Source organism: Truncatella angustata (genome assembly GCF_020726525.1).
Source record: "Truncatella angustata strain MPI-SDFR-AT-0073 chromosome Unknown BKA67scaffold_1, whole genome shotgun sequence".
NCBI classification, from domain to species: Eukaryota; Fungi; Ascomycota; class Sordariomycetes; order Amphisphaeriales; family Sporocadaceae; genus Truncatella; species Truncatella angustata.
In genome coordinates, this window is record NW_025763381.1 from 790123 (window position 1) to 816725 (window position 26603).

The following is a 26603-nucleotide window of genomic DNA, read 5'->3' on the forward strand; positions in this document are numbered from 1 at the left end:
GTGGACTGCAAACAACTCGATAGGTTGATGTACTTAAAAGCCAGCTCGATCCGTGATGAGTATATTCTATGGCCATCAAAACCCGTAAAACAACGATTCAACCTAGCCACATTTTGTACAAGGGGTTGTCCTTCCCGAGGCCTATTTGTAGACATGTGAACATCGTTGTCATCGTGCTTGCGCGCAATTTCGAGATCGATCTTGAGGAAGAGATGAGGGTTACTACTTTTCATATTTATGACATATACAAGAAGCGCAGTTTATTGTGAGTAATTGCGAACGCTCGTGGTAGATAAAGAGTTCCTGCGAGGTGAACTTCAAGTGTGGAGTCCGACATGTCATGATCATAGGCAAGATCACATCGGCCGACTGGTGTACGGGACCCATAATGCCGGAGATAACTTGCCTTCAAGGTACCAGGATGGTGTGTATATGAACAGATGGCTCCTTCTTTTATGGCGGTTCCCCTTTGTTAACACAGGGCGGACTTGCATGTATGTAAAGTTAGACAAAATGGTTTGGTGAGTGAACAAGCATCTTGGCTTTCTCGGTCTGTTGACGCCGATGGTCAAGATTAAAAGCGTCATGGTCGTATGACTGGAATTAAAATTTGCTGTTCTGGAAAACGAGCCCGCTCTTTGCGCTCCGCTGCGACCATAGAAATGCCAATGGGTATTTCTGATGGAAGCGCGCCGTGTACAGTATGTATATTCCTTTTCCGAATGGACTCGCTGCATGGTCTGGGTGATCTGTGGATGGAAAGTGTGATGGAGGGAGAGAGGGTGTTCATGTCTTGAATGAAATGGTTCTGACTGGATGAAGGACATGGTCGACGGCGCATGTCCAAGGATGCTCGCTGTTTAGTGGTTGTCCTGGCGCTGGAACGAGATGTACGAGCGGGAGCGAGGCTCATAAGTTTACGCACGAGCCCCTTCCCCTCTTTTCTAGTCTAGAGGCAACTTAAGCTGCGGGTCTCTCACTGGGTAACATGAAGAATTGTTGCTTTGGGGACATTGGCAGGCTAGACGTATCAAAACAATTTCTGCAAACACTATGGAGTGTTCTTCCGATATTGCTGCCGTTGTGCCCTCTACATGCAGTCAACGATAGCTTATCAAGTGGCAGATTTTGAAGGTTGCTATTGGTATGAAGAGGCGAGAAAGGATGTTATTGATTGCCCAACGCCTCTCTAGGTTAGGGGTTTCTTGAGCTATGTAGGGAGCCACACCTGCGCTCCACCAACACCACCCATAAAGCTGCAGGTAGTGCAGTGCTTTTTGAGCGAGCATGGTGAGGAATTGGCCAGCAGCCCGGTAAATCACAATCTCAACCCGACGGCCAAGTCACTGAGGACGCTGTGCATATTAGTTAGTGTTTGCTCAAAAGTTGGACGGGAAGAGCAACAGCAACAGCAACAGCAATACACAGCAGCAGCAGCACAAAGCAAAATACTGAGTTGTACTGTAGCTCCTGAGATGGGTGGGAGCTGCATGTGGCCGAATGACGACTCCTTTGCTCCTCGGTGTTGTATTATTTCGTCTCGAGAGATAGATTGGGACGCAATTTGCCCAGTTTTCCATCGACCCAGAGCATTTCACGATTCCCAATTTCGCATTGCTTCTAGACAGCTTCCATTGGCCTGCAGAACTAGAAGAATGACTAGAGGATGGCAAACTAATGGCAGTACTAATCTACGGAGTGACAGCCCAGTGGACTGCGATATTGGTGCCCCCATAAAACATCAGTTAGCACTATCGCCTAGCACGGCCAACCCATATCTTTGCGGATCTGCAGTAGCATCGAGAGACCCACGCTCCCGGTGGCACCCACTCTAGAAGGCGACCATGGAAGGGTGAAGCCAGCAAGGCCAGGAAAGCCAGAAACCAAAAGGGTTCCAGCAAGGTCCAGTGGCTTTTTGTTCTTCTCCAAGCTTTTTTTGTGTTGTTGTTTTGCTGGTTCTAGGTTAAGTTAGGTAGGGTTCAAGTTAGCACATGTCCCCATATTATCTATTATATGGGTACTGCATGCAGAGATGCAAGCAGGTACAGATTACAGGTGGAGTTGCAGCTTAGAGCTCTGCTTCTTTCTGGCAGTGTGCTTTGTGCCTTGTGCCCGAGGTTGGTTTTGACGAGGTACCATCACATTTCAACGGAGAGCTCAGCACACAACTCAACCGAGCTCATCTCAACGGATCCCAACCTCTTTTGTGACAGTCCGGGTTCGGGTCTTTTCCTCGTCTCAGCCTTGGCCTTGAAGGTCAACCACTTCCTTCTTTGGCAGCAAAGCCAGAATGTCCGACCTGCTGTACGGAGTCTCCTTCACAGATCTGTCATCCACGAACCTGAATTCGAAGAGTGTCTCAAATTCCTCCGCTCTTGTCCAGTGCCAAGCTGGTCAAGGCAAGACTTTGTCAAGACTAACTCCAGAGTACAGAAGTCGTGCGTATTTTCTACATACAAATACGTTGTTACATACATACGTGACCTCCGGTTACTTACCTCAGGTTAGTTACCTCACGCGGATGACAAAGTCGAGTCAAGGCTTTTTCTTGTCTCGTACATACTCCGTACATACATACATAGTTCCGATCTGCAAGCGAACCAAGCCTCCACTATCTAATCTGTGACCAATTTGACATCCAACTCCACCCATTGAGAATTGCCCTTTCCTCATTCAAATCAAAGCAACCCAACTAAGTTATCAAACCCCATCCCATCCCATCCCATTCCCACCCCGTCCCCATTCCATCCTACCTCGTCGACTGAACCTAAACGTCGACCTGACTTGCGTCTAATCCTCTGCTGTGATTGACTGTGACCCGGCCTTCTTTTACTTCATTTTACTTTTGCGACTTCTTCACATCACGTCAACCCACGTGCATTCTCTTCATCAACTCGCCGGTCACCCCAGCTGCCTCCAAGTCGCCGATCAGCAATTCCCACTACATCGACAATTCCCCACGGTCGCCGAGTTTTCTTTCCCGTTTTTCGCCATACCCGGAAATCAATCAATCGATCCTCCATCGAGTTCTAATCCTTCGTAATGGCTTCCAAGGTACGTTTCCATCGGCGACAAGACATTTGCTCCATCATCGGCGACAAGGCATTTGTGAGAGCTGATGACAACGGCGACGGCAAACGGCGAACCTGCATGGTCACGCCGATTGTTGGCGCTTGGGAATGCCTGTCAATCCCCACTACTTGATGCCACGGACGCAATCATGGCTGACTTGTCAAATGCAGTTCCTCAGAGAGTACAAGCTGGTTGTGGTTGGCGGCGGTGGTGTTGGTAAATCTTGCTTGACCATCCAACTCATCCAAAGCCACTTCGTAGACGAGTACGACCCGACTATCGAGGGTAAGTTGTCTCGCCTCCCATCTCTCCACCTCTCCTTTCCTGTGCTGAGAGCAGTTCTTCTTTTCCCCCGGCAGACTCGTACCGTAAGCAGTGCATGATCGACGATGAGGTAGCACTCCTCGACGTTCTCGATACCGCCGGCCAGGAGGAGTACTCGGCCATGCGAGAGCAGTACATGCGCACCGGCGAGGGTTTCTTGCTCGTCTACTCCATCACTAGCCGACAAAGCTTCGAGGAGATCACCACATTCCAGCAGCAAATTCTGCGCGTCAAGGACAAGGACTACTTCCCCATGGTTGTGGTTGGCAACAAGTGCGATCTGGAGGGCGAGCGCGAGGTCACACGACAAGGTTTGTCCATCCACACCTGACATTTCTTTGACAGTTCAATGTGCTGACACGTCTGGTTTTCTCCAGAGGGTGAGGCTTTGGCAAAGTCTTTTGGCTGCAAATTCATCGAGACCTCAGCAAAGTCGCGCATTAATGTCGACAAGGCTTTCTACGATATTGTTCGAGAAATCCGCCGCTACAATCGCGAAATGCAAGGATACTCGACTGGCAGCGGCGGCAACAGTGGTGCCGCCGGTCCCAGTGGCAAGATGGAGATGAGCGAAGGCGAATCCGAGGCCGGCTGCTGCTCCAAGTGCATCATCATGTAAACAACACTACACCACAAACACGACAAGGCACTCGATCCCGAAGACGAATAGACCGAGCCCTCACGGAGACGACGATCTCGGCGCGTAGCCCGCGGGTTCTCGATGAAAACAACACCATTGAACTGACTGGGCGAGCTGGTGCTTGAGGTTTTTGGTTTCGAATACCCTTTATTGCGAGAGAGAGAGAGAGAGAGAATACGGACAAACAAGAAGATGCCGACTTGTTGTCTGACGGGCCCATTCCCCATAATGGGCTGAGATGAGTTGCATGGAAAAGGAGTCTGGTAACCTTGATCATTCTGGGGGATTTTTTTATGCTCTCTCGCCAGCATTTGCAAGAGGAAAAGACATGGGGATACACCACACATCTCCAGGCCGTTGCGTACTGGTCTTTTTTTTTTTCATGCAGCGAGCGACCTTTACTTGGCAAAAAAGACATAGTCTTCGCGGACCTCTGCCAGATTTTTGCACCTTTGTTTTTGCAGATACAACCCCTTCTACTATGTCGAGATGGATAATTTGGTTTTTCTATGGCGTCAGATCACAGGGTCACACCTGAGGTGGATGATCTTTCTGTCATGGTCGTAATGACCGTAATGCTGGTCGCCTTTGGTTTCTTAATGTGTTTCTTCGTTTCTTGCTTTGGCAGTGGTTCGCTGAGCTATAAAATTCCCCTTGTCTAGTTAGGCGTTCGGATCATGAATTGAAAACGGATTAAACTCAATGTTTTCCCCTATGGTACCCTAACTTTCACCACAGAGTCGATTGATATTTTCTGTCTACAAACAATGTTCTCTCATAATTTTGTTTCGCTCAACTCCGCCTCCATGGGCTGGTGCTGAAAGACGTTTGTCATCGAGGCACCGACGATTTGGAAAGCTCTCAACTTTGAGCAAGGTAACTGAACATCCCATGCGACTTGTAATTTTTCTTTGCCCAACTTTATTCCTTATCCGTTATATGTGCCTTGTCCAGCGGTACTTTAAGTTTGATGCCACAAAAAGCAATTCCAACAACTACCTACCTGCACTCTTGTGTAATACGGCATGTCCTAAGCATGCTTCCGATTCGCCAACACTTATACGATACCTGTTCTGAGGCCTACCCAGTTTGAGAATTGTGACCCGAAACTTCGGGTCGGAAAATGGCAGACGAGCTTTTATTGCTTGAATAGGGGAAAATCTGTTGGTAATTGTTATACGTGCAGGTATTTACGAAGTCTACCATGCTGCATGTAAAACTCTCTGGATCTAGGTCAGCCCAAAGTACTGTTTAGTCACCTTACCCACCAATCTAGGTTATACACAAACCAACCAATGTTTCTTGTGTTGAAGAGAGTGCGATCAGCAAGAGCTCGAGTATGAAACGCTGGCACCGGCACTCGACAAGTTTGTGGACAATTACCAAATTCGGCGCTGTCGATGCAAATCAAGCACCCCAATGGGTTGACCGAAGCGAATCGTGCGCGCGCGACCAATCAGACGCAAATCGCATCTCCCACATGCGTTGAAGCAACGTCATGAACCTAACATACCGTTTCCGCCTTCGCCATCTTTGATAGAAGGGGGCTGTCATTCAACCCTGAATATTCCCAGACCAACCCAAACCTATTCGCGGTTCACGACACGCACACGTGGGCGTCCTTTCACACCAATTACACGAGCAAAAGGCGAAACTCTATTACCCACACCCCAAATTCCTTCTAGAATCCTTCCTCTGCGTACGGAAAAAGATAGTCCACCCCCCTTTTTAGATCCTTCCCCTCTTGCACACCATCTCATCCCCCCAAAAGAAACAGATCGGCGCCTCATCACCGATCCGGAGGGTGACCATTTTTAATCTCCGGGCCGCACTGTGTGGTTGGTGCGACGCGCTTTTTGTGTGGGGGAAACGCTCACTAAGCTTGGATTTTGCGCCATCAGTTTTCTGGCGCTATCATGTCTCTTTCTGGGAGAGAGGCCTTTGAGGGGAAAAAAAAAAAAAAAAAAAAAACCCAAAAGGGGAAAAAGGAAAAACAAAACTAAAAAAAAAAAAAAAATTCCAACGTGGGAGCGAAAGCTCTGCTTCGATACCGGAAATGTAGATTCCCGAGACAAATGACGGTCTGGTGGGAAACCACTGCGACACCGTTCGAAAGTTTATGTTCTTGGGATGGTGATATCAGGGGCGGTTTGCTGACTTGCTTGACGGAGGTGGCGCAGCTTGCGTCGTGATGGTTGATGGTCGTATACACAATTATTTCGACCCATGGCTGATACTACGCTATTTTGTAAACCGTCTGCAAGTATTACTGGCGGGTGTTGTTCTCGCCCCGTCGCTAAATACATATCAGGGGCTATCACATATGCAGAAACTCACGATATCAGGTAAAGATCGGACAGTATCCTGTTACAAACGCTTAGGTCTGCTGACGGAGTGGGTAGGCTCAGAAGTCATAAGATGTATTCCCTAATGCCAATATGGAGTCCCACTAACGTCAGCAGCATATATTCGCCGCAGGTGAGGTGCAATGGTACAGTCATCGGCTTCCTTCCAAGAACAGCCTTTCCAGTGATGGCACATCGATCGCCACACGCGGCGAGAGGATGTGTCTCGGTTACTGACTGACCTGGCTCATCAGGCATTACTCTCACGCCACAAACGAAAGAGTTGATCCACCGAAGCAGGAAATACAGTGTCACGATGTCTGCCACCAACCATCCTTCGGTGATGTATTTGTTCAGATCGATAAGAAAAAGGATGGTTCTGATTTCGATGACGCGGTCGAAACCGCACCCCTTGGCGCAGTGCAGAATGCAGTACAATAATCTGCTCGCCACGGGGTAGGCCAGCTTTGTAGAGGATCTCGAATACAGCAAACATCATCCCCGACGTAGGAAAGACCGACTCGAGCCAGCGGTGCTCTGCTCGTAACTGCAGAATCGCAAGAGCCATACCACGCTCAGCTTGTCTCAATCTGTCCGCTGTCTGTCCCATAAAATCGCGGTCGATCGCGAATTCTATCCGGGCTCGTTGCTTTAGCATGTCAAGCTCGTCAATCTTGACACAGGTGACCGACGTAGGATCGAAAATGTAGTTGTCAGACACGGCCAAATTGTCATCCTGGCCCGTATGCGCGGGGTACGCAAACATAATCTCAAGCCGCCTCAGATGCTTGAGATGAGCGCCGACAGCTGCGCATATTCTGCGCAACGCCGCCCACTCGGCAAATTCCAAGCACCGACCAGGGACCTCCAAAACAAAGTTGATCTGGCCGTAAAATATCGGACTCGCCTTGGCCCTGATCTGGCGGTCGACCTGCAAGAGTGGATGTGGCCGGAGCGTGTGCACAGGTCGAAGGCATACTCCGACATCTCGAGTGAAGTGATACCCGTGGGATCCCTTTAGCGTTATAATTCCGGGTTCGACGGCATCGTCGAGCTGATCGTCATATTTGACGACCGCCAAGGTATAAATCTCGTTTCTGAGCTCCCTGGGGAGAGTGCAGAAACTAGGCTCCCGTTCATACGTCAGGGCAAGCCCAGAGCATCTACATTCATTCAAACTCACCGTAATTGACATCTCGTTTGATCAGCTTCCCAGGCAAGATATTATAGTTGATGAGCTTGGGGACCGCAGGAGCTAGTTTGTAAAAATCCAATAGGGCCGGAGTGCTGTCGGCTGATGTCTAAGCACAAGTCGCCTGAAGTCTTGATTGGAGTGATACATGTCAAGACGAAAGAACGTCGAGAGATTACGGAGTGTCCAGGTACAGAGGATATGCGTTCGGACCAGATATCGTATTTGCGGGCTTTGCTGTGGTTGAGTTTGTAGAAACTACGGACGCTGCGGGAAGCTGCAAATCAACTGGCCTCATTCCTGTATTGCTGCCTGAGGTGCCGCTTGTAAACGGAATATTTGGACGGTAATGGTTTTCCTGAGAATTATGAGCCTCGTGTTCAGGGATTCGAAGTCCCAATAATGTTCCAGGACGAAATCAAAGAGATGAACGAACTGGAAACTTTGAAAGTCGAGACGTCTTGGGCTTCGTATCTTAAATCAAGTGCGTGTATCAAAGATTGCGAAGTAAAGGTCGCGTGAATCTGCGGATGGTACCCCAAAAAGTTGACATTTTCTAGTGCAAGTCTTGATGAGAAAGCCAAAGCCCCAATTACGATTGAAGTGAGACATGACGTTAAACTGTCGCATCTAACTAGACTAGTCTAGACGGAAATTGCATCCATGCGAAGTTCTAATGCTGAGTACTAAGCCTGCTGGCGCAAACATTCATGGTCAGTCAATCAGACTTGCAAATATTATTTAGGTGCTGGATGAAATGCAAACCGCCAATCTACTTACCGTATAAAGGCACCGCCTTTTCTTGGCTTTTCATCTTCATCGACTGGTCGTAGTCCAACTACTTCACTTATCATACAAATGCGCTACGGCTATAGAGCCCTCCATGCAGCTTCTGCCTACCCTGCACTGCCTGTCAAGATGAGATTGTTTGTGAAAGCATATGCAACTAGGTATACAAATAGTGCTCAGCCGAACAATACATGTGGGGTAGCTTGTTTGAAAGTTCTCTTCTATAAAGCTGCCTTGATCTTGACTTTTGTGACTATGCCAGTTATTTGCTCTCCGGGTTTTGCGTTACACCGCATCAACTCAGTATGTCCCCAAAGGTTGTGATTACCGTCACCTACACGCATTCATAGCTTGGGAGATCCGTCTTCTTCTTCCAGACATGAATCCCGACAGCGAGGACCACTAGTTTCTCGAAGGTTGTTCGACTGCGAGACCAGCCTGAAAAACGCACGTCACTAGGATACGATGCGTTGCCTTGTACTTGGGGAGATCTACCGCAAACGTTCCCCATCATATGCATCGACCATGAGTCACGGCTCCACCAAAACCTCAAAGATGCCCTTCCCTTCTTGGCTCGCCGCGACTCGCGGTTGCCTATCGGGGTTGACGCGACAGGCATCGATCAGGTCGATGGGGTTGAGAAGATGACACAAATCTAGATGATGGCTAAAATCCGAGAAAGACCTCGCCAGGTTGGGTGTGGTTGGGGTCTGGTACCAAAAAAAAAGCGGAAACGTAGTTGCAAAGTTTGCCTCAGATTGTAGAGGCCGGAGACCGGCTGGTGATAACACGGCGGCATTCTTCGGCCAGCCCTAAGATTATGCTGTGGCTTTCATCGGACTTTCATCGGACAATGCTTGACCTTAATTTTGCGACATGGTGCATAAAAAATAGACCAGCGACCTCTGGGCTTTTCGAGAGACGGCCTTGGCCAAGAGGACTCTAGTTCTGCCGGGCAACCACGAGGTCGAGTGGATACATCAGACTTAAACGCTATCACGTATACTCGTGCGGGAATTATTTTATCCACGGTATGATGGACTGAGAGATTGAAGATCTGGGTATCGAAAAGCTGGATGTTATTCTGGTATAACTGAAGCTTGGAACTAGAGAATACAGGCATTGCCCAGGACGAAGATTTACTTTTCCAGGGACCATATCATGTTAACGATGAGTCCGATCTCGAACTAGAAAATCTGTGCACGGTGAATTAAGTAGGAGTGAAGCTGGCAATTAAAACAGTAGTAAGGATTACCTCGAATTTCAGAAAACATTGACCGGACAAAGGAAACCGGTGACATACTCGTCTATGATACCCATGCTTACTATGCGCATCACGAGAGGGAGGTGGAAATATGGTGATGCGTTCATCACTGTATGAAGCATGAAAGGTATCGCCGATAGTACTTTAGGAAATTTCCACCCGGTGAGCCGCGTGAGGAGGCTGACGATCGCAACCGCTTGTACTCAACGGAAATTCTTATGAATAACGGGTTGTCATTTCCCACAGCAAAGACGTGTCAAAACGATGTAGAAGAATTTGAGTACTGAAGCAAATAACAACGCAATTGGGCATAATGAGGTGGTAAAAGTCTTTTCTCCAAAAGGTTCTGGAACAACATGGCCTCAAGTCACATTACAGAATTCTAATTTTACTATGAATCAAATGTTTCACTTATATCCCTTGAATGTTCGGTTTCACATCTGCTTGGGCACCTATTGAATTCATCGCAACAGAACTCACCATGTATTTAATCATGGGAAGACGGTCGTCAAGACTCCACCATACTCTTTATACGATAACCCCATTTTCTCAATATCATACTCGTTCCAGTACCCTCCTCCTGCAACAGCACTCTGCTGGTTCCAACTGGTAAACTTAGTCTTTGCCTGCGCAGCTGTGGTACCCTGTGATGGCTTTGAGTCATTTGTCACCCAAATGATCGGGACAACTTTCATTCCCAACGTGCTCTGCCAGCTTCCCGGGTTATTACCTGCCCCGCCATCATAGCATTGGAGATATGCCCTGTCGAGAAGATCCTTGAGTTGCGTCTTGAGAGATTTCCAGAAGCTCGTGTTCGTATACGGCACAATCGTGTACTTGTACCCAATATTCCCAAGCATCTGCGCAAACTTCACAGTACTAGCAACGTCGTAGATGGATTCGTCGTCGTTGCTGACAGCGTCAAGCGTCCACGCCGTCTTGAGCGCCACAAAGTTGCGGTACAGCCGCGTGTCGGAGCCGGGGCCAGGACTAGCCATCAGCTCGCTCACATGCGCAGAGTTCATGCAGATCTCGAGCCGGTTCACGCCAGATCCGCTGGCCGTCTTAAATGAGCGGACCTTATCTGACAGCGCGCTGCCACCGACGTAGGCACCGTCAGATGCGACAAGCACATCCGAACTCCCTGCCGTGTTCGAGTAGTACATGATATCGCCATTGTCAAGAATGCCGACACCAAAAATAATGAGCGTGTCGAACCCAGAGGTCTCCAAAGCAGTGGTGTTTGACTTCAGGACGTCTTTGAAGAGAAATATGCTCCGAATGCTCGCAGCCAAGACATTATATAGGAACAGCTCGAGGAGGAGAGCTCGTACCAGCGTTGGATATCTCATTCTTTCTATTGTGCGAATTCGTAGCAGCGTGCTTCATGTATCGCCAACAGGGCCTGACATTCATCAATCGATTTTGACTAGAGATCGTCGGTAGCCTTGTTGTGGTACCAATGGAAGTCATCATCCTATTGTACTATTTGCCAAGACACGAAGTCCAACGGGAGTGATGGAAAATAACATTTGATTCTCTGTTTGAAGTAACATTATGGTCGCATCGCAGAGAGGGGAAATAAGGTAACGTTCCTTCAAGACCCCCGATACGAGATCCTGTGTATGAAGACCGCGGCTAAAGGTAGAGTCGTTGTTGATCAGTTCTCCACAATATCAGATAGGCGATGTTATCGCCAAGGCTTTTTGGAGTTTCTCCCTACCCATAGTATCTGCATTGAATTGTTACCTTCCAATTCGGGGTCGCTTGGACTCATCGCTCAAAAGACCGTGGTGTCGGCATTCAGACAACTGCCAGATTTCTGATACGAGGTGCGTCTTGTTAGTATGCTCGGCAACAAATCATGAATAAGAGAGGGGCATTAATGCAACAGTTGTAGCACTCTGCTTTTATACATATTATAGAGTTTCAGCACTTTACTAAGGCCCCGGGTTTTCAATAATTGTTAAGTTGCACCACTGACTGTTGCGAGGTTGCTCTTGAGAGGACAGTCGCCGGTGCACTCGAACATGTCAAAACACTACATATTCAATCTAGAAGGCATAATTACATAATGAGACAAAAAACCTTGGCGAGGTCGCATCGGGTGTCAAAGAGATCAGAGTTTGACATGGTCGCAGTCAACACTGGCATCATCTCGGATGCCATAGCACCGTAAGTGATTCTTGAATACCGTTTAATAAACATGAGCTAACGCATTCGCGCAGATTCGGAGATGTCTTTCTAAACTCGTATGTGAGAGATTTAGGCAAAGGGAGTATTAGAGAACAACCACGAATGAACGGATGCGGCATTGATATAAAGCAATAGATTATCATTATCGCGTAATTCGTACATTATTTAACCTCGTGAACCAGAAGCTCTTCAATACGTAGCAAATGCGCTTCGTTATGATATATCCGCTAGATTTCGACGACCAATATTCAGATGAGAGTACCCTTATTTTGCTTCTTGTCGACGTTGTAGTTCTTCCAAATTGCAATAGCTGGGATAGCAAGGGTCAGAACAGCTGTAGCAGAAATGGCGTTGTACTTCTGGGAGTATCCCCAGGCGTAGTTGATAGCATCTCTAGTTGAGGAACCCACGGGATAGAGCAGTTGAGAAGCCGAGCCGCCGGCATAAATGGTAGCCCAATCAGCCTGACTCTCGGCCGGCAAGGAAGCTATGAGAGCAGTGGGGAATGTGTTGGTGTAGATGGCAGCGGCGACAGCATAGCCGATGGCGCCTCCAAGACTGGAAGAGAGGCCAAGGATAGCCAGCATCATAGGGACACCGTCACGGTCGGCAGAGGCCATGACAGCCATATCCTCACCAATGACGAGAGTGCCACCAGCGACTGCGATGAAAATTTGGCACATGATGATATATCCGATGTCGGCATCTTGGCCACGGAAGTGGATCATGAGGCCAGCGCCAAGGAACATCAGTGGCAGACCGAAGAACAAACAAGCGTATTTGAAATGCTTGGTGTAGCGGACATAAACGCCAAAGACAACGCCCCAGAAGCAAGATCCAATATTATAGATCTGCGTCATGTACCCCGTATTGGCGACGTTAAGGTCGTAAACAACCATGACGAAGTAATAGAAGTACGACTCCCAGGCATAAAAGCTGTAGTAGAGTACCGCAGCTAGGATGCAAGCACCAAGCACCGTAGGCTTCTTGAATAACTCCCAACGAATAAAGTGAGACCGCGTCCAGAATTTCTCCCAAGCTGCAAAAACAAAGAAGAGGAGGAAGCCAATGACGACCATGCTGATGAACGTTGCAGACTTGTAACCAGAGACACCGTATGAGCTCAAGCTAAAAGGCAGCAAGAAGAGCACGAAGGCAGCCATCAACAAAAAGGCTCCTACAACATCAAACTCAATGCAGTGATGCACGATCGATTGCATGATGCTGCGACCGCTTGGTTCCCTCTTGAACAGGCCTTGCTTTCTCGCTTTTATCTCGAAGAATTTGAAGACAATAGCCAGTGGGGTAAAGACGAAGAACATGATGATACAGAAGGCGCCGATAGCCCATCGCCATGTGGTCATCTGGAGGAACGACTGGGCAGCAAGTGGACCAGTAAATGCCGTGCAGATGAATGGTGTGCTGACAAAAGCAAATGCAAAAGCTCGGTTTCGAAGACCGGATGTATCGGCAACAAACACATCCATGATGAAATAAATTGCGTCGTAGCCGATCCAATAAAGGGTGTACCCAGCAGCGAACCCGTTAGCACCATTGCAAGATGCAATGACAATCATTCCGAGCAGGTAAATGGCAACGAAGACGAGGAAGCCCTCGGCACGTCCCCACAAGTTCAGGGTTTTGGCGATAGGGAGTTTGAGAACACCGCCAATGATGGCAGCCAGGATGTAGGCGGTGGTAATCTCCGGTGCGCTGGAGAAATCCGCATAGGCATAATACATGACATTGCTTAAAATTGATTGCTGAAGTGCCAGCATGAAGAAGCATATCCAAATCCTGAAATACGCAATTAGCCACACTGCCTCTCAAACAGGAGAAGAGCAACTACTTCTGGATTTGCTTACCATGCGTATGTCGCACGAACAGCAGTCTTGGACCAAACAAGAGCCGCAGCTTCAGCTTTCTGCTGGCCGAGTTGAGCATCCGCAGTTACGCTGTCGGGGTGCTCGGAAATCTCCTTCTCATTTCTCTCTTCAAGACTGAGACTACTCGAGCCGGAGTCGGATACGTATGCGTTCGCATTCTTATCATCGGCTGGTGCATCTCCAGGTGTCGGGGTTTTCTGAGAGACGCGACCTCCACTGCGCCCTCGTATAACGTCCAGGATGCCACCCATGTTGCTGCTTTGCGGTGATCGCTACGAACAATAGGTGGATAGCCTCTTAATGATTAAAGACGAAGATCAAGAACACTGACAACATTCACAAGATAACGTGTCTTGCCTGTTTTTATAACGAGCGAGGACCCGAAGCACCATCGTGCTCTCGAACTCGCCATGCGCCGTTCCAATATGCCCCACATGTTCCACAAAATGGCTGCAGATTCATTGCCGACTTAGCTATTTGTGGAAAAGGCAACATGGAACAGGATCTGATAAAATGAGTTGGTAAGCTGGCACGGTCTTCATTGGGTTTGGTCGACCGGCGACACTGGGATTTAGGATCGCGCGGGTCGTAAATCTCTGCCCACTATTGGGATGGTCTGATCAGATAAAATTCTGATCATGGCCATTCACAAGTCTAGACGGCCAAAATATGGATTTTCGGAACTCGTTTACGTGAACCGCCGGCCGCACGAGCGAATGAATTGATCCCCGCATCTCGAAAACACCATTGTGATGCTCAACTTCAGCGCATCGATTTGGATCACTTTGCCAAGCATGAACACAGGAATCGTTATCAACATGTTGCTTTGGACTGGAAGACCGAAAGATTACCTACAACCATAACATAGTTTATTCAAGAGACATGGGCAACTGATGAATATACCATCGTTGAATGTGTCGCCTGCAAATATGCGAGTTTGTGCGCAGGCTGGAAGTTTGTGTCTGTCTCTAAGGTTACATAGCTTGACGAAGCTTATCAGATCCGCAGAGTGCGATCCTGTTACGGCCGCCTAAAATCCGACGTCCTACAGCGGGACCGTACCAAGGCGTTGGTAACGGGCAGCGCCACCGACCCTGATGGAGACACACTAAGGTTAGAAACCTCTAGCCTAGCCTAAGCGTTGAGCAGACGCAAGGTTAGCGCATTGCCCAGCGTCACCTCTCTGACTGCACGAAGAACACAACATTGGATAGCACCGAAAAGTTTTTTTTCTATGCCTAGGTGTTTGGGAACACCCTAGGTATCGAAGCCCTATGACCTACGTTCTCGAGGGCATTCACTGGTCCCAGAAGCCCTCCTCGTTGGTGAGAGTTGGCGCCTTGTACATAGTTGACCTAACCTAGGCATTAACAGCTTTGGCTCTGATGACTACCGAGCTTCTGACTACGCTGCAGCTGGCTGGTCAAAGATTCATTCCCTAACTTAACATATGCCGCCTTTACATGTGATAAGAATACCGATCAATTTCACTTTGATGAAATGGACTCGTATTAAATTACGTAGTACATGTTTAGATATGATTTTGCTCGGATCATAAGACTGATGGGGTTTAGTCCGGTTGCCAAAGGCTAGCGATAGGATTGGTAGACACACGACGGGTTCACCGGTGCCGAGGTCGGTCTTGACAATCACCCAAACCGAGAACATTGCTGTCCATTATCCGCGCAATTGGTTCTCTTCTGGCGCCAATTTGATCTATACTTATATAAAATTGGAGCACAATATCGTCTGATGACGTCTGACTAGTGAGTTGTATTACTCGCCGCTCATCCTTTCAGCCCTGCAGGAACCCTCTGTTCTTCGACACTGCTGCTATCTGTTGAAGTCTCCTCCTCGATGACACCCTTCTCTGGCTCCCAGCGTCCGTAAAGCGCAACAAGTGTAGGAGGTATCGTAACAAACCAAAGAACGAATCCTAGTATCATCTGGTTCAAATTCGACCAATGTGTTGCGCCTACTACGTAAGCGATCGTGCTTCCGATTGACTCCCACGAGCGCAAGATGCCTGTGGTCCGTGCGATGTCGCCGTGTCTTTGTCCTTCATTCTCCAGATTATTGCCAACCTCGCCCATTAACCAGTACAGGTAAGTTTGCAGAGCTTCATAAAAGAAGCGGAAGAACACGTATACAGCGAAAGCAGAGCCAGCAAAGGGGCCCCCGCCGATATCGAAGGTCGTATCAGGCCGAGACACAAGAGCTACTTGCACAATTGCGTTCCAGATCCAGCAAGCAGTGATTAAGACTGCGACGCCAATGTATACCGCGCGAGATTTGGCGGCTTGAGATACCCGAGGCAAATCCAGCAGCAGACCCGTGAGCAGATTAGCACCAAAGCCAACGACGGCAGTAAGGAACGAGGCCAAAGCTCGTGAACGGACGGTGAAGTATGCTGCTCATGGTAATTAGTGAAAGATGATCTTAGGTAACAGATACAATATTTTAATCAACTCACTCGTCAAATAATTGCTTTGATACGTTACTCCAAACTGGCCGGCAAGGAAGACTGGCACTAACAGCAGGAGATACGGGCTCTTGAGCTGCCTCCATATAGCGCGTGCCTCCACAGCCAGACTTGTCTGCTTCAAATACTGGACTTTAGTCCCATCACTCCGTACCACTTTCTGAGGTTGCGATAAGAGGAGTGCGAAGGGAGCCCCAAGAGCTGATATGGCGATGAGGCCCAGATACGTGTTGTAGCTCACTTTGCCGGTCGACCGGGTGTTTACGTTAATTGCTAGTGAGATCGAACCGCCGATGAGTGGCCCAAGTTGTCGGATGCCCATCCATATAGCGATGTACCTGTTGCCAATGTCAGGACCACGTACTGCGATCATGGTGCTCCGTTCAAGAACTTACTTTCCCCTCTTGGCATCTTCTGGGTATCCAACAGCGATGGCGGCCTCACTTGCCCACAATAGAGATGCTCCGATACCACAAAGACCGGCACCCAGTAGCATGAACCATTGGTTTCCGTAGCGATTGTTGCAGTATAGACCAGCTGCGTAGGGCGTGTAAAATGCTGCTCCGATAAAGAGTGTCCACTTCGGCGTAATCTTGTTGGAGACACCTCCGGCAATCGTGCATCCAACGGACATCAGACCATAGGTGAGGGCGTTGGCGGCGTTGTTCAGGAATGGCTATCCATGCGTGTCAGTAATCAGAGAGTAAGTCTCGTACACGAATTTCTATTGTGCTTACACTGGCTTGACCTCCAGCTCCTAGGTTATTGAGTGCAGTCCAGATTCCTGGTTCACAGAGGCTCACAAGGCCTACTATGATGATCTGGAAAAGACATGATCGATAGAACTGGGCAAACCAGCTGGAAGCCATTGGCTCGTTCGTAGACAAATTCGCCTGGTGAAAGTACGCCACCGGCTAAGTGTCTATCGTGCAGGCAGAGATTGTCGAACCACCCAGTTGGAATCCTATAATCGGGCATACCGAGCCGCATTTTTATTCATCGTCGGAAAGAGCACGCCATAGCTCGATATTGAACCATGCAGGCGCATCCATCGGCGTGCAGCGCTGATCATCGACTAATGCCTGACTTGTGCCATGAGAGGATCCACAGACCTGGATTTATGTTATTCTGGGCTTCCAGTAAATTCTTCGTCTGACCCGGTACCAGAAAGGCATTGATCATCATTGCACATGTACATAATGGGCTGGCTATCTTTATTCCAATTTGCCTGTTATATCGTGTTCATGTTCTCGTCGTTGTAAAGTATATTGCCAGTGGAGTTGCAACAAAGCAGGCATCTGGCATGGGTGTCAGGGCTAGTTAAGTTATGCCGGCATATATAACCCGAATATGGAGGCCTTTGGAGACATATAATCAGTCGTGCCGCTGGGCTCAAAATTGTAGTTGTGTGCAAATACCTCCCGGTGGTGTTGCTTAGACAGATGTAGCTCTCACTTTCGGAGTTCTATACCACCGAGAAACTCCATTTGTTCAAGATTTCGCGCCTAAAAGTTTGTGATTCTCTTTCTGATACTGGTCACCTACCGGCAGGCAAGGTGTCCCAAGGGCTCCCGAGACTAGGTAGCTTCAAATACCGTGCTGCAGAAGCTGCGGGACCCTGAATATGCAATTGAAGTGGGGCATGGCGTGCTCCCGACAAAAGGCCTATCGTTGACACTTTAACCAGCCGCCCTCGAATCGGGTGTCGGTCGATTTACTAGAACGAACAATCTCTGCTAGTCAATCATATCCTCTAATTAGAGTATCAGGTGTATATAGTAGAATTTGTTGGATTGTCCGCAGCCATGGATAACGATTCATACGCCTTATAAATGAAACAAGTGGGGTATACTTCATTGGAGCTGGGGAGTGTCAAAACAAGTATACCGACAATTCCTCCTAGCTACTAGACACTCCGTGACACTTTTTTGACATATCACGCAAGAACGGGATCGTTATCAGGCTGGGTGGATGTTGAGTATGCGGGCAGTGGCCATTCTCTGCATATAAGTAGCAAGGATACCGTCATGTTGCTATAAAGTCATCTTGCAGCGCGGCCCGCTTATTTGTAACTACTGGTGAACTGTTTTTATTTCCAGGGGTAAATTGAATCAGGTAAAGAGTACTATGATAGTGAAATCCACTGTGCACGTTTATAGTCTGTAATTGAAATACTGTAATTGACCGGCTGCTTATGACATGATGGCGCGAGCTAGGTTAAAATGGCGTGAGATACTTGGCGCATGTCATTACTACCACATCTTTGAGATTCATTTACAATACCTCCACGGGATATCGGATCTGAGTTATGACCATGGGGCCATAGCAGCAGTAAATCATACGTATTTAGAAATTATATGGAGAGAAAGAACAACACTAACCGTTGGCATTACAAATTTGACCCAAACTCGTCCCCACCCACTAACACTGCAGCGCACAACGTGGATTCTGGACCAACGACTTGTTTTCCGGTATGCAAAGAGATCCGCGTTGCTACTTAGTCCAGCCCTATGAAAATAAAGTTTGTTCTTCTTGTATTATATCTCCTGTCCATGCAGACATCGTTTAGCTGTCAATTTGCTGTCTCTACTCAGCCTCGCTGTCTTGAATAGAAAGTAGATATGTCTGCTCCGCAATCAGCCACCGCACCAGCATCGACTGTGTCTGAAGCACCGTCCGATCAAGACGATGTCAAGTCGAAGGCAACAATCGATGGCAAGCAGCTTGACGGCACCTCGCCTGCGGGACCCACGGCCCTGGCAACGCAAGAAACACAACGTGCGGAAGCCGTCCTTGGTGATGCCGTCTTACGTTTTCTGCGTATTCGGAAAGGTCCAAAAGCTGATGAATACGACCTTGATGCTGTAAGTGATCGAAGTGTTGACCCGAAGTTTCTGAGTACATGCTAATTGGGCCAAGATTGCTACCCAACCTAGCATCTGGGATTCCGAGAATGTAGAAGAGTACAAGGAACTTTACATCCATCCCCAGTGGGAAAATTGGTCTGCCTTCGATCCGACATTCCGTTGGACTTGGAGAGAAGAGAGAGAAACCAGGCGAATTGTTGATTGGAAAATTATAGTAAGCACTGACTAACACGCCTTGAAGGACGAATCTAATTTTTCAGGTCTGGGTCTGTATCATGTTTGCGGCGTTAAACATTCACCGCACTAACATTTCCAACGCCGTGTCGGACAATATGTTGGATGATCTTGGCCTTACTCGAGGAGACTATGTAAGTTCTCCTTAATGGTTTTTTCAACATTGGAGACTATTCCTGATTAACACTTACAGAATATTGGTCAAACTATCTCTCGAGTCGGATTTCTAGTTGCTGAGCTCCCATCTCAACTGATTTCCAAGCGGTAAACAACAGCCCGTCCAACCTCATGTTGTCATCGTGCCGTGTTGCTAATTATCGTTATTAGCATTGGCCCTGATATGTGGATCCCGATCCAAATTTGCATCTTCAGTACCATCTCGGCTTTACAATTCTTTCTCAAGGGCCGGGCTTCGTTCCTCGCTACAAGATATCTGATGTAGGTTTCACCACGTCATGTGGTCTGCGTACTTGCTAACTTGTCAGTGCTACATTTCAAGGTGGTTTTATTCCGTAAGAACTCTGCTTCTTGTAGAGATCGCGCTCCTAATTGAACCATTATAGCGATACAATCTTATATCTCAGTTATTTCTATACTGGTAGATCGGTGAGTGTTTCTCGAACGGAAAGTCCGACCAGCCTTGCTTACAATCGCAGCTTCCAATTAGATTGGCATGGTTCTGGTTGTCGTCGCAGATTAGTAGGTGTTTACTCACAGTCTACTATTTCTACCACTAACCTGTATCATCAGTTGACATCGGTGTTGGTTTTGCTGCTGTCGGTCTTGTATCCATGCGCGGTATTCTAGGATATGAAGGCTGGAGATGGTTATTCCTCATTGAGTACGTGAATCTCGTTCGCATAATGTCGGTCGCCGCTAACAGTGTCATCTAGGGGTGCTTTCACTTGTAAGAATGACCAGGTTTTCAGCAAGTATATTGCTAATCTCTGTAGTCCTCATCGGCATCGCTTCGTTTTTTCTCATGCCTCAATCGCCCGCTAAGACGAAAAGCTGGTGGAATCCGAAAGGATACTTCAGCCAGAAGGAAGAAAAGATTATCGTCAACTCAGGTGAGCATCTGGAATAAAATTATGGGATCTATTCTGACTCTGTATCGAAGTCATTCGAGATGACCCCCAGAAAGGAGGCATGTACAATCGGCAGGGTCTTTCCGTCAAACAGATTTGGGAAAGCGCCAAAGACTATGACATGTGGCCGTTGTATGCTCTAGGTCTATTATTCGGCATCCCAAAGTACCCAGTCGACCAATACCTAACGCTCTCATTCCGAGGTCTTGGTTTTAACGTTATCCAGACCAACTTGTTGTCCATACCTCACATTGTCGGTTCCAGTATCACCATGTTATTAATCACTGCTTTCAGTGAGCTGGTGGACAACAGAAGTTTCGTCGCCATGGTTGAGGATGCTTGGCTTTTGCCTTGCTTCATAGCGTTGATAACTTTAGCCAACCCGATCAGTCCATGGGCGTACTTCGCGATAGCAACTGTGCTGTTGTCATTCCCCTAGTGAGTTCTGAGCCAAATCGCTTAAATTTGTTTTGCTAACTGGCTGAAGTACTCATCCTATACAAGTCGCCTGGACTAGTAGAAATGCTGGAACAGTCCAGAACCGAACAGTATCTGCCTCGTAAGTTCAGTCCCAGATAGTCACAGATTCTACCCTAATCACCAATCTTTAGGCTTTACAATATGTGGGTTCAAGTCAGTGGAATGATCGGGGCGAACAGTGAGTATTTGATCTACCAAATTAGAAAACGAATGCTGAAGGAACAGTCTATCAATCTAGCGATTCGCCACGCTACTTCAAGGCGAACAAGGGCCTGTTAGTCATCTGCATCTGGATGTGTGTAAGTTATACTCAAAACAATTTCATAATTTGTATTTCAGCAAAATGCTGATTGCCTGCAGCTCATCCAATACCCTGCCACATACTACTACTACCGATGGAGAAACAGCTCCAAAGCAAAGAAATGGGACGCAATGACTACAGAGGAGCAAGAGAACTACCGCATGACCACGGCTGACGTGGGTAACAAGAGGTAAGTCTTCCTTCGCCATTCTAGGAAGCATAGACTCACGAATCCGATAGACTCGATTTCCGCTTTGCGACTTAAAGTCTCTGAAACCCACGATAATACCTGGCTTTTTCTTGACCATTAGCTTGTAGTTGAAAAGCTGGGCCCACAGAAGTGTACAATCTTGAAGGTTACTATAAATACATATTAGACGATACGTGAACATCACATTGGAGGAATCAGCTAGGGTTAGATCAGGATCATTGCTTGATGGTGTTTTGTAAAACGGATTGTAAATTACTATTCCACGATACCTGAAACTGAGAAATTCGGGATCGATGAGATACAAGGTATCGCTCTGCTGATAACATGCCAAATCAATACTCTGTACAGAATGCTGTATCATTTGTCTATTCTAAGGATCTTCTGAAATCACAATCACTACAACGCGGAGTTGCACAGCGTGACTTGCGTGAACATCCGCGAGTATCCCATTGCTTGTGGTCTGGGCCTACGCTCTTGTGTGTAAAGTGGACTCGATAGGAGTGGGAAACGGATCTGGTTATAGGTTTGGTCGGAGAAGCCGGGCCGATGCCAGCATCGGACACGCTAGACCATAGGATAGCTAGCGGTATGCGGCGCTATATGCCAGGCTAGTATTTCCGAAGCCAAGGCAGCCTAACAAACTTAAATTGGGAGTGGTAATTGTGGGGTAGGACCATGCCAGATAGGCATCGTTTCGTGGATCGGGCTGCACCACAGCACGAATCGAGTGGAGATAGTCTTGCTCATCGCGACGGGAGACTTCACCTGTTTCGAGATCCAGTAGGGCACACCAAGTACCAATTGAGCAAGTGTCAAGCAAAGGCAACCAAGCTTGGGTTACATGCAAGTTTGGCGCAAAGCTTGTGTCACGAAGATTTCTGAAGCTGCAAGATTATTGTAAGCCTACTCTTGGTACCTGAAGTCGGCCATGCAGGTACACCTTTCAAGGTACTATACCCAACAGTGTAAGAGATACTCGAACTTCATCATCACAGCTCGTATGATAGCTAGTGAATTAAGCATTTTGATAGTCCTCAAACTTGTGTCAAGAACCCACAATAAGATGCCTTGGAGTTTGGATCCTCAGCCGTCGGGATGTAGGGCCGCTACATCGAGCAACTGAAGGCGTTCGGAGGCCAAGAGCACATCTCGACGCTGATGGCGCTGTGAATTAGATCGCCTTTCGTCAAGCGTGAGTCTGTGCTCGTGGGTGTCCGCAGCTCCGAGGGACGAGTGCTATCGAGAGGATTTTAATCGCCTTTATGACTTGTGTAGCAGCAAGTCGTTCTTGGCGGATCAGATGGAGTTGTTGGAGTTCATGTTGGAGGAATTTCAAGATGTCAATTCACTTTTCGCGGTGAACAAGTTAGCGTTATGTAGTATGAGAAATTCGATTAGGAATTCCAAAATCTAAATCATCTTGACTGTGACACCCTCAGCACTGTGTATTTAAGGTATCGGCGAGAAGAAGATTGGTAGTTATGGTAGTTTTGGTAGTGCAACGCCACGCTATGTTGAATCATAAACCCTCGAAAACTTCGACGATGAACACGAACGACCTCGCATATGCCCTGATAGCATCTGGTATAAGTCCAAACGACCCATCCGCATTCCTTGTTGCGAGCCCGTGCTGCGCACCCTCAACGAGCAACAGTTCCGTCTTGACACCCAGCGTCTTAAGCTGCTCATGGTGCCTCACGCTCTCCACATCAGGCACCACATTATCTGCCGTTCCGTGCACAAACACAGACGGCGGATAATCGTCTCCGACGAAAAATTCGAGGAAACCAGCCTTCAAATCTCTTGGAACCAAGGCTGCTCTCTTATCGTACTGGACACCCCTGAGCTTCCCAGCCAGATCCTGCCGCCCAAAAATCCCGTCTAGCATCGTCCCATCGATCTCCCAGCGCACGGTGAGCGCAAACCGCTCCGTGATGGGTAAGGGGCCTGTGGCCTTGTCCTCACTGACGACCGAGCAGTCCGCCAGCAGGGCCGGCACCTTTCCGAGGTCGACCATGGCGGCCAGCGCCGTGGACGGGCGCGGGTTCGTCCAGTGGTCTAGGAGCAGATCGCCTCCCAGCCCAAAGGCCGTCATGAGGACGGCGGGCCTGGGCGAGCCGTAGACGCAAGCGGCGCGGGCTTGGTAGGCCCCTGCCGAGGAGCCGGCGACAGCGATGCGGCGGGTGTCGACGGTGAGGCCCGGCGGCAGGGTATGCTCGAAGGCGTCCGAGGCCAGGAACTGCATCAGCGCCTTGGCGTCCTCGATCATGTCGAGGACGGTGCAGGGGTGGGCCAGGCGGTAGTCTGGGGAGACGAAGATGTAGCCTTTCTCCTGACAGCCGTCTGCGTAGCGAGTGTCAGCCTATCTACCACGTGGCTTTACACGAAGATGCAGGGTGGTTATGGGATTACCGTAGAGCCAGTGGGGGAAGTCGTCGCGGCGCGATCCCGCTGTCATGCCTCCGCCGTGGTAGTGAATCACGACTGGGAGGCTACCACTAACATGTGGAGGGAGATAGTAATCCAGCTTTACTTCATGGCCACCAACTTCGTGGTAGACCAGCGTTTGTCCGCCGCTTGGAAGCTTAGGTGGGCCTAGAGGGGCCATACTTGAGGAGATGGTGAGAGATGAACGTCGACGGCGACAGGTCGATATACTCGGGAAACTTTCTTATGGCCGTTGGCGAATTCTGAGTCTGGGTATCTCGATTTATCAATGCGGTCTGAATGAAGGATGCTGATCAATCAGCAGACTGGTAAGTGGATTCCGGTCCCGCTTCGATGTGTTCCGGCTGTGGGACTAGCACCGAGCCGGCAAATCCGTCGGCAAAGTCTCACGGCAAGAAGCTGCTCCATCGAAGTGTTGTATAGTTCGTTGTGACTGCGCCTCATGGGCGTTGCAAAGTTGATTGATACTATTCGACGGTGCGTAAAACATGGTGGGTCCGAGCTTTGTACCAACACTGACGCATCTATGGGTCTTAAACAGGTGTCTTCACATTCTCGTCGTCCTCGCCCTCCGCTAAAACACGCTTGCCTTGAACATTCTGCTCAACTTCTGCCACCAAGCTCTCCAAGTAATCCTTATCCCGTCCAACAAGTGTGATAGAGTTGTTTTGCTTGCCCCAGCGCGGATAACTGCCAACCTTGATGCCCTTTGGTGCAACCTTTGCGGCCAAGTCTGTAAGATAGCCTGCGACAGCGCTTTCGGGCAGCGGTGTCGAAAACAGAATCCGAGTGGTTCCCTTACCCTGTGGGTCTACAAGGCGGCTGATGATGGCTGGCTTGATTCCCTCGAGGAGGCTCTCGAAGAGTCTTGGGACACCAGGGAGGATGTGGACATTGCCGTTGACAACTGAGACGGGCACCCACAACTCATCACGTGGAAAGAGAACCTGCTTCGATTGATCGCGTGACTCGTCAATAGGTAACTGGACCATACGCAGACGTGCCGTCTTCTGTGGGGAATCCACATCCCAGCTGAAGTTCTTGTCGCTCTTGTGAGGTTTGCTCAGCTTTACCATGCGCTGGTATGCCTCGTCGTGCAGGACAAGCTTCAGGCCGAATGCCTTGGCGATAGACTGGTAGGTGATATCGTCGTGAGTCGGACCAATACCGCCACTGGTGACTATAAAGTCATAGCGATCGCTCATTCTCCGCACGGCTTCCACAATCTCATCCTCGTCATCCTCAATGACCTCCACCCTCTTCAGGTTGATCCCCAGCTGGAAACACCACTTGGCCATGTAAGCCGAGTTGGTGTCTACCGTCTTGCCGCCGAGCACCTCATCGCCGATGATTAGACAGGCGGCTGTGTGGATTGTGCGTGAGTTGCGCTCATCTGCTGAAGCCATGATTCCTGAAGCCAGGCCTCCCGACCGTGAAAATGCAGAGTTATGGACAAAGTTGGGCCGAGGTCTGGAGAGGTGGCGAGCGAGATGAGAGATACGGGGAATCATGTGTGTAGGATAAGGAGAGTCTAGATATTGAAATGGACCAAAGAAAGCATAAGAATCAACGTGAAAATTAGGCGGGATTTGCAAAGCTAGGTGCAGGCAGCAAGATTTATCAATAATGAAAAGTCTCAAGGAAGGTGCCGGGAAGCGCATCGATCGCGACTTCCGCCAGTGATGATGTCGTTCCGTCTCGATCCATGCCGCGTTGTGGAGAATGAGAACCGTCACCCTGTGGCCCCGCGCGGCACTAGACTAAGCTGAACTAAGATTAGCAGCCTTTGCTTCGTACCTTCCCGCATCATTTGGAGATTGGAGGGGTCGATCGCGAGGCACGATTCTGCCCAAAGTAATTCGGAGTGACTGTGTACTACGGGACACCATCGTGTATGTACACCTATATTTGACCAGAGATTGTGACGTACAGAATATTGATATCCCAAGTCCCTTTTCGTCTGAGAATCAACAAACCCATCTTCAGGGGCGTCAGGAACTCTTCCCCTCCGTCCCTCACCTATAAAGGAAACACCATGGTACGTGGTCGTGCTGAAGGCTGCAGGATAACGAGACTGATCGCTGTGTTCTAGGCCTCCGAATCAAGGCTGTACACCTTCTCGCAGGAGACGAAGGACCACCTGCGAAAGTTCCGCCTGGGAACTTCTAGGTCCAACGACCCGCAAGCCGTTATCTGTACGTGCGTCTTCCGTAACCAGTACATCTAATACATCTACATTGCCGACCTCTCCTCCCGCACAGATGCGACACCTTCACAGGGGCCCCTGATATGAGTTGCTGATTAAACCTCACGTTGCCTCAGATACCATCGATAAGAAGACACTCGAGATCAAGCAAGATGAAGACAAAGTCGTTTACAAGACGCTGGAGGAGATCGGAGACGATCTACCAGATCACTCGCCCAGATTCGTGCTGCTGAGCTACCCTTTGACATTGGTATGTGCCTCTATCAAGCTCTTGTGACAATCTCGTAAGAGACAAGCACTGATGGGAATGTCTACTGCAGGCTTCCGGACGTCTATCTGTACCCTATGTCATGCTGTACTACCTTCCTGTGACGGCGAATGCGGAACTGCGCATGACGTACGCCGGTGCGAAAGAGCTTATGCGAAATACTGCCGAAGTGGGAAAGGTCATTGAGATCGAGACGGTAGAGGACTTGGAAGATATCCCGGAGAAGTTGGGGTCTACCAACTAGCCGTCGGAGGCTCTATTCCGCCAAAGGATTTTACGAATGCGCAGAAGGCTGGAGTGGGATTACCCA

The 26603-nt window shown here is 48.8% G+C and overlaps 12 protein-coding genes across 12 annotated transcripts; 6 read left to right on the forward strand and 6 right to left on the reverse strand.

Moving 5' to 3' along the window:
- The first annotated feature begins 1865 nt into the window (after positions 1-1865).
- BKA67DRAFT_6366 (uncharacterized protein) lies at positions 1866-2850 on the forward strand. Its single transcript, XM_046105677.1, has 2 exons — positions 1866-2438; positions 2509-2850. The coding sequence occupies exons 1-2, from the start codon at positions 2014-2016 to the stop codon at positions 2624-2626; spliced, it is 543 nt and encodes a 180-aa protein (XP_045963247.1). The 5' UTR covers positions 1866-2013; the 3' UTR covers positions 2627-2850.
- On the forward strand, positions 2835-4145 carry BKA67DRAFT_6344 (ras family protein). Its single transcript, XM_046105639.1, has 4 exons — positions 2835-3054; positions 3243-3357; positions 3432-3707; positions 3774-4145. The coding sequence occupies exons 1-4, from the start codon at positions 3043-3045 to the stop codon at positions 4013-4015; spliced, it is 645 nt and encodes a 214-aa protein (XP_045963248.1). The 5' UTR covers positions 2835-3042; the 3' UTR covers positions 4016-4145.
- A 597-nt stretch (positions 4146-4742) lies between these two features.
- Positions 4743-5574, forward strand: BKA67DRAFT_543607 (uncharacterized protein). The gene has a single exon (XM_046101201.1). The coding sequence runs from the start codon at positions 4928-4930 to the stop codon at positions 5111-5113; it is 186 nt and encodes a 61-aa protein (XP_045963249.1). The 5' UTR covers positions 4743-4927; the 3' UTR covers positions 5114-5574.
- Positions 5575-6631: 1057 nt separating this feature from the next.
- On the reverse strand, positions 6632-7576 carry BKA67DRAFT_529297 (uncharacterized protein; the record flags this gene model as incomplete). Its single annotated transcript, XM_046099043.1, has 1 exon — positions 6632-7576. One exon carries the CDS (start codon positions 7574-7576, stop codon positions 6632-6634), a length of 945 nt encoding a protein of 314 aa, XP_045963250.1.
- A 2541-nt stretch (positions 7577-10117) lies between these two features.
- On the reverse strand, positions 10118-10978 carry BKA67DRAFT_652373 (uncharacterized protein; the record flags this gene model as incomplete). The annotated part of the gene is made up of 1 exon (XM_046106154.1): positions 10118-10978. The coding sequence occupies one exon, from the start codon at positions 10976-10978 to the stop codon at positions 10118-10120; it is 861 nt and encodes a 286-aa protein (XP_045963251.1).
- Positions 10979-11576: 598 nt separating this feature from the next.
- Positions 11577-12014, forward strand: BKA67DRAFT_6469 (uncharacterized protein). Its single transcript, XM_046105930.1, has 2 exons — positions 11577-11801; positions 11855-12014. Exons 1-2 carry the CDS (start codon positions 11701-11703, stop codon positions 11955-11957), a joined length of 204 nt encoding a protein of 67 aa, XP_045963252.1. The 5' UTR covers positions 11577-11700; the 3' UTR covers positions 11958-12014.
- Positions 12015-12070: 56 nt separating this feature from the next.
- Positions 12071-13959, reverse strand: BKA67DRAFT_652374 (major facilitator superfamily domain-containing protein; the record flags this gene model as incomplete). The annotated part of the gene is made up of 2 exons (XM_046106155.1): positions 12071-13619; positions 13688-13959. 2 exons carry the CDS (start codon positions 13957-13959, stop codon positions 12071-12073), a joined length of 1821 nt encoding a protein of 606 aa, XP_045963253.1.
- Positions 13960-15254: 1295 nt separating this feature from the next.
- Positions 15255-17313, reverse strand: BKA67DRAFT_665971 (major facilitator superfamily domain-containing protein). Its single transcript, XM_046108584.1, has 4 exons — positions 16928-17313; positions 16586-16866; positions 16182-16528; positions 15255-16118 (listed from the first exon to the last, which is right to left on the reverse strand). Exons 1-4 carry the CDS (start codon positions 17057-17059, stop codon positions 15496-15498), a joined length of 1383 nt encoding a protein of 460 aa, XP_045963254.1. The 5' UTR covers positions 17060-17313; the 3' UTR covers positions 15255-15495.
- Positions 17314-18811: 1498 nt separating this feature from the next.
- Positions 18812-21425, forward strand: BKA67DRAFT_509286 (major facilitator superfamily transporter; the record flags this gene model as incomplete). The annotated part of the gene is made up of 17 exons (XM_046097229.1): positions 18812-19054; positions 19110-19271; positions 19318-19425; positions 19485-19555; positions 19619-19729; positions 19777-19803; positions 19855-19897; positions 19948-19990; positions 20042-20132; positions 20185-20198; positions 20245-20361; positions 20412-20817; positions 20867-20938; positions 20991-21037; positions 21085-21158; positions 21220-21350; positions 21401-21425. 17 exons carry the CDS (start codon positions 18812-18814, stop codon positions 21423-21425), a joined length of 1785 nt encoding a protein of 594 aa, XP_045963255.1.
- Positions 21426-22890: 1465 nt separating this feature from the next.
- On the reverse strand, positions 22891-23979 carry BKA67DRAFT_529302 (Alpha/Beta hydrolase protein; the record flags this gene model as incomplete). Its single annotated transcript, XM_046099044.1, has 2 exons — positions 22891-23714; positions 23784-23979. 2 exons carry the CDS (start codon positions 23977-23979, stop codon positions 22891-22893), a joined length of 1020 nt encoding a protein of 339 aa, XP_045963256.1.
- A 373-nt stretch (positions 23980-24352) lies between these two features.
- BKA67DRAFT_529303 (molybdenum cofactor synthesis domain-containing protein) lies at positions 24353-25225 on the reverse strand (the record flags this gene model as incomplete). Its single annotated transcript, XM_046099045.1, has 1 exon — positions 24353-25225. The coding sequence occupies one exon, from the start codon at positions 25223-25225 to the stop codon at positions 24353-24355; it is 873 nt and encodes a 290-aa protein (XP_045963257.1).
- Positions 25226-25519: 294 nt separating this feature from the next.
- Positions 25520-26598, forward strand: BKA67DRAFT_6552 (uncharacterized protein). Its single transcript, XM_046106716.1, has 5 exons — positions 25520-25711; positions 25769-25857; positions 25912-26014; positions 26142-26275; positions 26346-26598. The coding sequence occupies exons 2-5, from the start codon at positions 25855-25857 to the stop codon at positions 26535-26537; spliced, it is 432 nt and encodes a 143-aa protein (XP_045963258.1). The 5' UTR covers positions 25520-25711; positions 25769-25854; the 3' UTR covers positions 26538-26598.
- The last annotated feature ends 5 nt before the right edge of the window (positions 26599-26603 follow it).